The sequence below is a fragment of the Crinia signifera genome, chromosome 1 (assembly GCF_055691185.1).
Source record: "Crinia signifera chromosome 1, ASM5569118v1, whole genome shotgun sequence".
Classification (NCBI taxonomy): Eukaryota; Metazoa; Chordata; class Amphibia; order Anura; family Myobatrachidae; genus Crinia; species Crinia signifera.
This window is the reverse complement of record NC_139217.1, coordinates 464,149,232-464,163,130: the sequence shown is the minus strand read 5'-3', so window position 1 is coordinate 464,163,130 and position 13,899 is coordinate 464,149,232. Positions and strand designations below refer to the sequence as shown.

The 13,899-nt window shown below is 47.3% G+C and overlaps 1 protein-coding gene across 4 annotated transcripts in view; it reads right to left on the bottom strand.

The window, feature by feature from the left end:
• The window catches only part of ARK2N (arkadia (RNF111) N-terminal like PKA signaling regulator 2N), a 54,220-nt gene that overhangs the window by 35,632 nt on the left and 4,689 nt on the right, over positions 1-13,899 (bottom strand). For all 4 annotated transcript variants that reach the window (XM_083155321.1, XM_083155322.1, XM_083155320.1 and 1 more), the window contains exon 2: positions 10,261-11,080. In XM_083155321.1, coding sequence (XP_083011447.1) covers positions 10,261-10,984 — 724 coding nt within the window. In that variant the 5' untranslated portion in view covers positions 10,985-11,080. The remainder of the gene's footprint in view (positions 1-10,260; positions 11,081-13,899) is intronic.

The window sequence follows — 13,899 nt, the reverse complement described above, 5'->3', positions numbered from 1 at the left end:
AGAGTTAAGGCTCCCATACACTATGCGATTTGGGTCCGATTTTACCCGACTGGACCGGGCAGAGAAATCGGGTGAAATCTGCACCAATCGCATGTGTAAGATTACTGGTATGTGCAACTGCCACTCACAAAGTATCGTATCCAATATACGGTCCGATACTAGACTAGGTGTATACCAGCGCCAAACAGTCAGTGAGCCCTCCCAGCGAGCGGTCGGGGAGCTCAGCACGAATTGGGTCCAACTTGTCCTTAGAACAAGTTGGACTAATGTATGGAGGCCTTTAGATTTTGGGGAGTTATTTTGTTTCTGTGCAGGATAAAGACTGGATGCTTTATTCTTACACTGCAACTTAGATTACCATTTGAACACAATCCACTCACATCAATCTCTCTCTGCACAAGTTACGTCTGCCCCACCTTCAGCACAGCATGGTTTTGTCTACTTGCAAAAATTGCCACCTTGCTAACTGATCTGAATTAGGCCGTGTCCCAGATCAGATTCTCAGCTATGTGCTGGATTAGATCACAGTGCCTGGAAAATCTGATTTATCAAAGGGAGTGCAAGGTGCGAGAGTCATACAGTTGCTTAGGTGAGATAAGGTGTAGTGGTGTTGGGGGACCGGTTGTAGTGGTGTTGGGGGACCTGGCGACGCTTAAGTAGCCGGTTAATGCACCCAATTATAAAATATAATATTTGTAAGAAGATCTGTAAATTCTATTCGCCGGGAGAAACCAGAACATTTATCAGGGGGGTTTGGTGGCTACACAGAGGTCTGCAGAGCCCGGTTCTCCATGCTGGTGACTGTATAAGGATCGGAGCACGTTCGCTCTAGAGGTGGAGATCAGATCTCTGTACACCACCCCTTTGTGTGGAAGAAAGCACGTCTGTATGTTAAATAGATTATTAAAATGTTCATAAAACTCAATTACATTCCCAAAGTGCTGTCATGCTTAGGACTTCTAGAAATGCAGCCATAATGAGCGCTATATGGGACAAAAACTCTTTGCAGCAGCCGCAAACCAGCAAGATCAGTCAATAAATGTGCAATACTCTCACTATCAAACAGCGTGTTCATATAGAGACAACTGCAAGCTTGGGAGGATAAGCTACTTATTTAGTATAAACAATTCCATTACTTCAGGCACCTCAGTCCGATGATGTATTATTTACGCAGAATATTCAGCACCATAATCCAAAGTAGGTTTTATTTTTTTATCTATCATCTATATATAATGTCTAGTGTGTGATTGTGTGTGCACAAAACACTGCCATTTGTGGGCAGCGAGTGAAACAACATCTTTCTCTCTCACACATGTACAAACACAGAGGCAAGCACACTAGCTTTCGAAGCATTTGCTTCAAGCGGGCTTACTATATCTATAACGAGAGATGTATTAAACCTTGGAGAGAGATTTTGTTCAATTGAAACTCACTGCACTTGTTCACACTGCAGCTTATGTAGTGTTTGGTGCCAGCGTATATTTACCTACTGCGCACACAAAACTCTTTACATCTGGGCTGATGATAACTGGATGCATTTGGAGCTTGGAGTTGCAGGAGGGGCTTATTGCTATTGTAGTGTGGCACCAGGATGTATTCCCTTTTGATAGTTGCAAATAGTACTTCATTAAAACAAAAAAGTTACAACCTTATTTTTAAACAGTGAAAGATAACGTGCTTTCAAAGTACCATATATACTCGAGTATACTGTAAGCCTACTTTTTCAGAACATTTTTTATGCTGAAAAAAAAAAAAAACCCTCGGCTTATACTCGAGTGAGGGTCCTGCTTGAGTCACGTTTTTTCCCAGTTTTTTTATGTAAAATTAGGTGCCTCGGCTTATATTCGGGTCGACTTATACACTCAAGTATATACGGGTACTTTCCTTTTGTATCTATCCTCAAATGCGTTTGGTAAATGCTAAATTAATATTATTTTAATAACACACATACTACCGCTCTCTCCCGGTGTAACCCAGGCACATGTACTACCTCTCTCTCCCGATGTAACCCAGGCACATGTACTACCGCTCTCTCCCGATGTAACCCAGGCACATGTACTACCGCTCTCTCCCGGTGTAACCCAGGCACATACACTACCGCTCTCTCCCGATGTAACCCAGGCACATATACTACTGCTCTCTCCCGATGTAACCCAGGCACATGTACCACCGCTCTCTCCCGGTGTAACCCAGGCACATGTACCACCGCTCTCTCCCGGTGTAACCCAGGCACATGTACCACCGCTCTCGGTACTCTTTACCTAGAAGGGCACCCATCGCGGGCATTGAATGCACTAAAAAAAAAATCAGGTGCGATGCGACCGGCACGATGCCCGCGATTTCCCATAGGGAACAATGTAGGGGCACCCTGAAGTGTGAAATGGCCCCCACAATTGTTAACGCCAACCCACGATCAACGCCAACCCGAAGCGTGGCGAGCGCAGCAAGCCCAAGAGGGGCGGCGGTACGCGTCCTACGATCTTTTCATACCCCCACTATCCACGTCGGCGTGGAGTTGAGAATAGAAAGTGTGGCGAGCGCAGCAAGGCCCGCGGATACCTTCACAGGTATCCGCGTCCCCTCGCGGGCTTCACAGCTGTCCGCGTCCCCTCGCGGGGCTCGCTGCACGCTTCGGGCTCGGTGGCTCGCTGCGCTCGCCACACTTTGTATTCTCAACTCCACGCCGACGTGGATAGTGGGGGTATGAAAAGGTCATAGGACGCGTACCGCTGCGCTCGCCACGCTTCAGGTTCATGTTGATCGTGGGGTGGCGTTAACAATTGTGGGGGCAATTTCACACTTCTGTGGGCCATTTAACATTGTTTCCTATGGAAAAATCGGGTCAATTGAGACATTGAACAGGAAAATCGGGTCAATTGGGACATTTAACATTGTTCCCTATGGGAAATCGCTGGCATCGCGTCGGTCGCATCGCACCCGATTTTTTAGTGCATTTAATGCCCGTGATGGCCCCGATTTTTTACTAACGATGCCCACGATCAAAATCGTGGGCGCCCTTCTAGGTAAAGAGTACCACGCTCTCTCCCGCTGTAACCCAGGCACATATACCACCGCTCTCTCCCGCTGTAACCCAGGCACATATACCACCGCTCTCTCCCGCTGTAACCCAGGCACATATACCGCCGCTCTCTCCCGCTGTAACCCAGGCACATATACCGCCGCTCTCTCCCGATGTAACCCAGGCACATATGCTACCGCTCTCTCCCGGTGTAACCCAGGCACATATACTGCCGCTCTCTCCCGATGTAACCCAGGCACATATACTGCCGCTCTCTCCCAATGTAACCCAGGCACATATGCTACCGCTCTCTCCCGATGTAACCCAGGCACATATACTGCCGCTCTCTCCCAATGTAACCCAGGCACATATACTGCCGCTCTCTCCTGCTGTAACCCAGGCACATATACTGCCGCTCTCTCCTGCTGTAACCCAGGCACATATACTGCCGCTCTCTCCTGCTGTAACCCAGGCACATATACTGCCGCTCTCTCCTGCTGTAACCCAGGCACATATACTGCCGCTCTCTCCCGATGTAACCCAGGCACATATACTGCCGCTCTCTCCCGATGTAACCCAGGCACATATGCTGCCGCTCTCTCCCGCAGTAACCCAGGCACATATACTGCCGCTCTCTCCCGCAGTAACCCAGGCACATATACTGCCGCTCTCTCCCGCTGTAACCCAGGCACATATACTGCCGCTCTCTCCCGCTGTAACCCAGGCACATATACTGCCGCTCTCTCCTGATGTAACCCAGGCACATATACTGCCGCTCTCTCCCGATGTAACCCAGGCACATGTACTACCGCTCTGTCCCGATGTAACCCAGGCACATGTACTACCGCTCTCTCCCGCTGTAACCCAGTCACATGTACTACCGCTCTCTCCCGCTGTAACCCAGGCACATGTACTACCGCTCTCTCCCGCTGTAACCCAGGCACATGTACTACCGCTCTCTCCCGCTGTAACCCAGGCACATGTACTACCGCTCTCTCCCGCTGTAACCCAGGCACATGTACTACCGCTCTCTCCCGCTGTAACCCAGGCACATATACTACCGCTCTCTCCCGATGTAACCCAGGCACATATACTACCGCTCTCTCCCGCTGTAACCCAGGCACATATACTACCGCTCTCTCCCGCTGTAACCCAGGCACATATACTACCGCTCTCTCCTGTGTAACCCAGGCACATATACTACCGCTCTCTCCTGTGTAACCCAGGCACATGTACCACCGCTCTCTCCTGTGTAACCCAGGCACATGTACCACCGCTCTCTCCTGTGTAACCCAGGCACATATACTACCGCTCTCTCCTGTGTAACCCAGGCACATGTACTGCCGCTCTCTCCCGCTGTAACCCAGTCACATGTACTACCGCTCTCTCCCGCTGTAACCCAGGCACCTGTACTACCGCTCTCTCCCGCTGTAACCCAGTCACATGTACTACCGCTCTCTCCCGCTGTAACCCAGTCACATGTACTACCGCTCTCTCCCGCTGTAACCCAGTCACATGTACTACCGCTCTCTCCCGCTGTAACCCAGGCACATGTACTACCGCTCTCTCCCGCTGTAACCCAGGCACATATACTACCGATCTTTCCTGGTGTAAACCAGGCACAGACAAATCCCAGATTCCCAGGGGATCCGGACTCATGATAGACTGACAGTCATAAGGACGACAGGGTTCAAAGGTCGACCTAAAACGGGTTGACATGCATTTTTCTTTTTACAAAATCTTGAACCGAAATGTGCCGGCAGGCGGTATTTCACCACCCACTATGGCACAGAGGGAGAATAGAATAGTGTGCCAATCATAGCGAGGCACCGAACCCAAAGCATGGCGAGACATGCCAGGGGACGCGGTGCACTTAGACAGTGTCCAAAACCATGAAAAACTCATGTCAACCTTTTCACCGTCGACCTTTGGACCCTGTCAGACCTAGACATTGTAGATCTACAATACCAGAACGGAATCCCAGCGGCTGATTCACAATCGTCAGACGGTCGGTAATATTGCACGTTAGACGTAACAGAGTGCAGGCTGCTGTGTAATATTGCGTAACATCACATATAAAGGTTGGCAGATTAATTCTTTGGATGCCTTTCCAGTCGTCTCATGCATTCCTGTGTTCTGCGCCTGTGGAGTTTAGCAGGGAGACGGGAGGATATGTCCTCAGTCCCTCTGTTCCCTTCCTATGTTCTTTCATTAGCACATTCAAATATATAGTTTTAAGGGGCTACAGCTCCCCTCTAAAGCACAGGTCTTCAACCTATGGCCCTCCAGATGTTGTGGAACTACATGTCCCAGCATGCCCTGAGGTTTTTTGGCATGCTCTTATAGGAAAAAAAATGTGGCAATGCATGCTGGAACATGTAGTTTCACAACATCTGGAGGGCCACAGGTTGTAGAACCATGCTCTAAAGGAACAGGGGCTATTCAATTGTTTGTGCGGAAGAGCGCCCATTACTTCTGCAGGCTAATGGGTGCTTAGTGACTCGCACCCATCAACACAAACAACTCAATATCGCCTGAGAGGCCGCTGCATCAAATGCACAACTGAATTCAATTCTACCCTTAAAGATCAGTTGGAGAGGATATAGTGTCAGATCACCTATTTCTGACACATCACGCATCTCCTGATATACTCTGTGCTGCTGAGAACACGGCTCCTCCCACTATAACTTAGTAAGTGGCTTCCCGCTGACCCAATTCCTCACGTCATGTCACAAGCAACTGTGGATAGGTCACTGCCTGCCACAACTACTGACATACTTTGTGCTGTTCACAGCAACTCTCACTCACTGCAGTCACACAATGAGCCAAGCAATGGAGGACTAGTAACTACTGCACACATTTATTAGGAGACCGTAGATGACGATTGGCGTGCCAGCGCTATGCTACTTAGTCAATAAAACAGATAAGCCATCGTCAATAGGCTAGCTATAAACTCTGCTAAATATTATATAAGTAATCCAATGTTAACAGTAAGAATTTAATGAAATATTAATTATGGATCTTACTGAAGTTTTTCTAATAAACTATCTACTGCTTGAGGGCGGTGAATTCAATTGGGTGTGAAGTTCAAAGCCGTAAAATACTTGTGTCCAATTTTGGATTACCACAGGCACTATATCCATGCGTTACCAGCATCCCGGCTGCGTAAGGATGAGGGGGAAAAAAAGTAATGTACCCATGCCCTCTTTCAAATTGTAACCTTACAATTGCTTAATTAGTCCTCAAGCTCGGCAGGTAGGTGTTCCCAGTGTGATAACTGTGCTGTCTCTGCTTATATTGTTACCTACCTGGCTCCTTGCAATGACCAGTGGCGCCGTTGTTGGCTGCCTAGGCACTGCGCAGCTCAGCGGGTATGCATTCCCTGTGTGATAACTGTACTGTCTCCGCTTATATTGTTACCAACCTGGCTGTTTGCAATGACCAGTGGTGCTGCTGATGGCTGCCTAGGAACTGCGTCTACAATCCCCGGAGCACATGGAATGAATCTATCTATATCTATCTATATCTATCTATATCTGTACTGTCACTGTTTAACTGTTACCTAAATGGCTGTTGCACAGCGACCCAAATCTAATTCCTAGTATACGCAAGTATACCTGGCCAATAAAGCTGATACTGAAGGAAGTGCCAGAACATGTCCTTGGAATTTTTCCTAAAAACAACAATGATTTCAGAAATATTCAGACTCCACTCTGGAGATGCGAGAGAAAAAAAAAAAAAAGATTTCTGGAAAAATCAGTGGGCAGTATTCAATGACGCCGGTGAGGGGGTTTATTTGGCAACCATCGCTGTTAGACCCTTTCCCCGACCACTCGCCCTATTCTATGTTCTGGGGAATGGCGAGGTTCCCCGCATATAGCAGCGAGACTCGCTGTTTTGGCGGATGCACTGCCCGTTTCCACCTCACTAAAAAGAGCCAGCGAGGTGGTAACGGTAAATGAAAGGGGGGGGGGGGGCAGTAGAATACTGACCAGTGAGCTATGATGGCAAGCAATTTGCACTGCTTGCCACCATAGCTCACTAAAATGCATAGAATATACTCCAGTATCTAATTTTTTCTACTGTAATTGAATAGCAAAACCCAGCTTGCAGGATTTTTTTTTTTTTTCCTCCACCTTCAATTGGGATCTCCCGGACTTTGCAAAAAGCCTTTGATACTATGCAACATACTATGGGTGATCAACAAAATGGAGAATTTGGGTCTAGGGCAGTGGTTCCCAAACTGTGTGCCGTGACACCCAGGGGTACCTGTGGACACTTGCAGTGGTGCCCTGGATTGATGGTCCAGGATTAAACTTTCTCAATAAGAAACTTTTGTACTAGGGGTGCCCTGAAATAACCCCCCTTAAGTTTAGGTTGCGGTTGATAGATCTACACAGTGTCTAGACCAGCCATTCCCAGCCACGGTCCCCAAGGCACACCAACACCGCAAGTTTTACTGATATTCAGCCTTCAGCACAGGTGGTTAAATCAAAATAATTCAGGTACTAATTAAGTCATCTGTGTTAAAGCCTGGATATTACCAAAACCTGCACTGTAAAGGCAAGTACACATTGGCCGATATATCGGCCATACGATTGAACAGCTGATACATCAATGCACCTGAACGGCGTCATTCACTGATATATTGTGTCAGCTGTACAACAAAGCTGATGCCTAATATCTAAAGATATACTGGTGCATCGTGCTGTGTATACGGGCGATTCGCAGGAAGCCCGTACAACCTAGCTGGCAGGCGTCGTGATTCACAGCTCAGTCCCAACGGATCGGAGAACACGATGCCCGGTCCATCTGTAGATATCTTAACGTGTACCCAGCTTTAGTGAAAAACCTCACAACCTTTTGGGGGTGAACCCAGGTGTCCAGCCAATAATCCACACCCTTGTGTTTTGGTGCACGAGTTCCCTGGCAGCACTTTTGCCATAGGCAAAGGGTTGTTCCTAGATATAAAAAAAAAAAAAAAAACCAAGACAAGAGCACTAAAAATATATTTAATGGATATTCCAGTGACTTCTTTGTAATCACATAATGTAAGCGCACGGCTAACAGTGCATTGAGGAGTAAATTAAATAAAAAAATATCCTGTTAAGTCATTTGAGAAAATGAACAAATCAGAATGTTTTGATAGTGGCATCAATAATTCGAGGATAAAGGGGGGGGGGGGGGGGGGGGTTTACAACAAATACAGAAGAAAACAAAATGCTTCCTTTTAACCAATTTAAAACTGCAGTCCACACAAGCATATATGCTATGGATTTATCTAGAAGCACCTTGCATTTTACCAAGGCACTTCACGTGTGCTCCAGAACAGGCAGACGATGGTGTCGGTTCTAGGCCTGGCTGGGACACTGCACAACAGGAAATCCGCTGCCAGCTGTTCTCCCGGGCAGAACCCTAGACTCCTGCTAGAGAAAGGCTGGGTCCGTGTACGGCTGGTCGTCCCACAGGATTCACCATTCCTGGTATTATAAGGGGAACAGCAGACTCTGAATGGTCATTAACAACAGAGTAATGTCAGATTATAGCCAACTACTGTCTCATAAAAAAGACATTTATAGGTGCAATTAATGGCTAATTGGGTGCAGGATGCTTTTTAAGAAAGGGAGATAGGTCATTAAATGCCCCCCCCCCCCCCCCCTGTAAATACATCAAAGATATGTATAATCGAAGCCAACAGACAGAACTTAAATAACGCAAGTGTTTATAAATACCTATGTCCAGCATCAGCTGGTGTGAAAGTGCAATTTCCTACCCCTGTAAATAAAATGGGAGATTCCATGCTAGGGAACACTCCAAAACCGCATATTAGATTGTCCGCCCTACTGCAACTCCTCTCCCATGGTCCTTCAGGCTCCGTGCCATACTGAACCATGGCACAGACCACTGGTGTTTCAGGGCCCTCAATCCTAAGACACTTTGATGGGGCACATCATACCACAAAGACACCAGACGGAGCTAGCCCTTTGGCTACCTGGCATTATTGTGTTATTAGAATTTCTCTATATAGAAACTATAGAGGCTGGCACCATTGGGATATAAAAAGACAGTATAAGTACCAACCAATCAGCTTCCATCATTTTTCATGCACAGCCGTTAGAGCAGGGCTGGACAAACCAGCCCTCAAGATTTACAGACAGGTCATGTTTTTCAGACAACCTAGCAGGTGCATGGATTATTGTCACGTTTTTAAACATGGGCTGTATTCATTCATAACCAAATTCTCCCGATCCACAGATGGTTTGGAAAACATGGACTGTTGGTAGATTTTGAGGACCGGATCAACAACCCCTGCTGTAGAGTGACTGGCATAATTGGTTGGTACTTTATCTCTCTCCATCCGAAACTTGATCAAACTAGCCCATATTTTGTTGCTATTAGAAGCAGAAAATGCATCATATTGTCCTTACTTACATTAAATATTGGGACAGGGCATTTCAGTTGGTTGCAAACAGACATGGTTCATCGTCGGTTTGTACCAGGAAAGGTGTATGTGCGTTTAAACCTCATCTACTGGTTAGTGAGTCTATAAAAAAGCCCAACTATAGACTTCAGGGTCAGTGAGTTTATCCGACACGCAGGGCAAGACAAATATCAATGCGTACCTACTATCCATGAGACACTTACAATCCCCTACGAGTGACACGGGCTTCCCCATGCATTAACCCATAGCTACCGAGCGGTAACAAACCAGGAATCTGGCGAGAGATTTCATCTCATGTGTGTGTGTAACCACGGAGACCCACGTCTTACGGAAAGGAAGCAATTTACAATGTGGATGCAAAAGGGTTGAGGCAGCAAGTAAATCAGTTCATGTGAAAAATCCCTGAAACATTTACTCTGGTCACGGTCTGCCTGGAAGGCTTATTCAGTACAGACATTACAGTACAAAACACCTTGCAGAAAGGCGATGATGCGAGTGGCTAGCCGAAATAACTGGGAAAACTGATCAAAATAAAAACAAAACAAAAACACTGCATAGCACCATAGGCCTTGGTAATAGAACCACAGCTCCAGCCGGCTCACTTACACAGCAAAACAGGTTACTTCTGAGGACGAACCTTAACGGAACTCTCTCCCACATTACAATAGGCATTAACAGAACACCAAGCACCATGCAGTAATGTGTTAGAATATTAGCTACTTCTGCCTGCAAGGTCAACCGCCGCCGGCTTTCCATGCCACTAGTCAATTATAACATTAGGGCAGGGGTAGATTTTTACCTGGAATCTCAGCTGTGATTGTCTTACTGCTCCCTGATACCTCCTCATCATCATCGGAGGAGCTTGTACTGGAGTCGCAGGTAAGGTCGCTGTCACTGGTACTACTGTCCTGCAGCAAGTTGTACTTCTTGCGCGCAGCCGCCTCCCTCTTTTGCCGTAATAGCCGAATTCGCTCTTTGTGCTTTTGGCTTCTGTGACCTTTGATCTTGGTAACTCTACCGTTTTGCTTGTCGCTGGACTGGCGGTTTTTCTTTGCAGCCATAGTGGATGTTTCGCTCTCTGACCGGGATCTCCGGGACTTGCGTGCTGTGGCCGCTCCTTGGCCGGCGGCGTCGCAGCCTTCTGTTATTGCTTCGGTGCGTCGTGGCTCGTTCTCTTCTGCGGAAGACAATGTGTCGGAGTCGGCCAAGTGTCCGCTGGAAGAAGGGGAGAGCATGCAGTGGTTGGAAGAGTCACTCTCGTACACCCGGCCTGTGGTGGGCTTGTCACTTTCTGTAGACGCTAGCTGGGACTCTGAAGAGTCCCTTCTAAGTTCCATCAGCAGGCAAGGCATTGAGGACAGTCCTGAAGAGTCCGGGACATCTTGTGCATCGTCTTTCAGGGATGGCTGCTGAAGGTCTAGTGCCCCGTCTTCAGCCCGAGAGTCCGCTTTCTGTTGAGTGACATTGGGAGGCACTTCAGAGTCTAGAAGCTGTTCATCCTTGCCAACCGCCTCCATCTTCATGTCAAGTGTGCGAATCCCGACTGGCTTTCAAATCATGGAGCACCAGCTGGAAGACTTCGGGTCACGTTGCTAACTAGCAGCAAATACTGGCATGTACTGCAGAAAGAGGAGATAAAACAGAACAAAAACAAACCTTAAGTCAAATATTTTATAAAAGAAGCAAAAGAATAAAGCTTCGTAAAAAAGTGACAGTGATGGGGGGACATTTGTTGAGAGAAAATATTTTACCAAAATCCTGACTTTACGAGGAAAGGAGGAGAGGAGAGGAAAGGAGGAGAGGAAAGGAGGAGAGGAGAGGAAAGGAGGAGAGGAGAGGAAAGGAGGAGAGGAGAGGAAAGAAGGAGAGGAGAGGAAAGAAGGAGAGGAAAGAAGGAGAGGAGAGGAGAGGAAAGAAGGAGAGGAGAGGAAAGAAGGAGAGGAGAGGAAAGAAGGAGAGGAGAGGAAAGAAGGAGAGGAGAGGAAAGAAGGAGAGGAGAGGAAAGAAGGAGAGGAGAGGAAAGAAGGAGAGGAGAGGAAAGAAGGAGAGGAGAGGAAAGAAGGAGAGGAGAGGAAAGAAGGAGAGGAGAGGAAAGAAGGAGAGGAGAGGAGAGGAAAGAAGGAGAGGAGAGGAGAGGAAAGAAGGAGAGGAAAGAAGGAGAGGAGAGGAGAGGAAAGAAGGAGAGGAAAGAAGGAGAGAAGAGGAAAGGAAGAGGAGGAGGAGGAGGAAAGGAGAGAAGAGGGAGAGGAGAGGGGGTAAAGGGAGAGGGACTTAAATGTGAAGAATTTGTAGGTACTCTGTAGATGCCAGAGGATAGTAGACCAATCCCTGATTTCCCTCTAAGGTTATACACAGGTTGGTGGCAGACTGTCCCTAATTTCAGTTGACTGCATGTATTCAGCCCATCTCTCGTATAGGAACAATGTTACATTTCAGAAGTGCAAAGTTACCCTTCATAGACACTGATCTGAAAGATCAAATGACCACAGCAAGAAGGCGGCTGCCCAGCAGACCTCCTAGGTTACACAGCAGAAGCTGGCCCTGATCATACAGGTTTCCATCAGGCCACAATACAGTTAGATAATGCAGGAAACCGGCGATTCTCTCATGTAGCAACAGCTGGGTGTGTTGGGGGGGGGTTAAACTGTAAACAGCCGCCTGACACCATCAGCCCCAATAACTGCTCAGTGTACACTGCTCCGCACATGCAGACACACAGAGAAATGTAATCCCTGAGTGGGGAAATGAGTCAGAAGGTGACAGATGTGAGCAGAAATGCAGCGACAGGTTGAGTCATAACGACTCTCACATGCTGCAGGAGGACACGGTACGAGAAAACCGCCAGCTATGTAAATAACACCCCCTCTCTCTTACACTGCATTCACTATAAGGATCGATGTTTGCAGGACTCCTGGGATTATATTGTGTCAAGTCATGCCGAATACAGAGCCTGCGATTGATAAGGACAAGATATCACGGTGTAGGGGGCGGAATAAGTCAGATTTCTGAATACTGAAGAAAGCATTGGTGATAATCCAAAGAACACACACTGCAGGGCATAATGTTAAATGCAGCCTGAAGCCAGGTCAAGTCAGGACAAGGTCAAGAAATGGCTAGAGAAAATCCTGATTGGTGGAATATGAGCAGAACCTATTCCACCAATCACCATGCAAGCAGCAAAAGCACTTAAACCAGGCCTATAAACTGACCCCTGTCAATCACCTGGCTGTACTCAAACCATTAGCAATGGGTGCAGGGTTCTAGCAAACATAATACTATGGTCTAATCTAGTGTTCATTCTAGTACCTTTCAAAACCTGTGCAGTTCCCCTTAGCTGCCTGCGGTGTCGCTCTCCCTATTGTGCTGCTTCTAGCACAGTCCGGACTGTAATTCAGTGCTGAAATACAGACAGGACTGTGCTTGAAACACTACAACAGGGAGTGCGACACTGCAAGCATGACAGAGGAACTGCAAAGGTTTCAAAAAAGTGTAGGGTTCACAACATCTGGAGAGCCACAGGTTGGCGAGGCCTGCTCTATAATGGAGAGAGGGGAGTGGGGGGGGGGGTTGCCATACAGACAAGTGTTATCACAAGTCCGTTCACAATCACCTGACACGCTCCAAAGTAACGTAATTACATAGTAACAGTGATCTGGTGATCACACAATCCGTTGCGATTCTGCAGCTATGAGATGTCTCCTGCTGCTGCTATGTGTGGTGTAATTATATAGTACAGCAACACCTGCAGCTATTTATACCTGCATTGATATAGATAGATAGATAGATAGATAGATAGATATACACTGCTTTAAGCTAGTGAGAATTTATTGCAGCATTGCCCGAGCACATAAACCCGAGACTGAAATATTACCGTGGTGCGGTACCACAGTTTATAAGGACACCTCAGAGACACTATAGAAAGAATCACAATGTTATTGTCCGTTCCACTTAACTGAGCGGCAAGCATGACCAGTGCACTTGTCCTTTAATGATTAAAGCTACCAAACTATCCAATTATAGGACCAATATCCCAATAATTGGGTGCTCAGCCTGCTTTATTGTAGAGTGTGCATGAAGGATCGCTTGTACCTAGCTGAAGTCTGCCTAAAGGGGCGCACACTGGCCGATATTTCAGTTCAATTAAACGACAGATACATCGCTGCCATATGCCTTAAGGCTGTTGTTCAGACATAACACAGCCAATGCCTGATATATCTAAAGAAAGGGATCTTAATGGCTAAATGGAGCCAAAACATGTGACAGCCGATAGTATAAGATCCCATTTTGAGATCCAGGTAAATCCGGACCTGCACATCTCTACTAGAGATATATCGGCACATCGTGCTGCGTGCACGGGCGATCCGACGATCACCCGTAAACCCGCACAGTAGCAGACGGTGATTGACAGCTGAACTGGGCGGGCTCATGTAAGCACGCC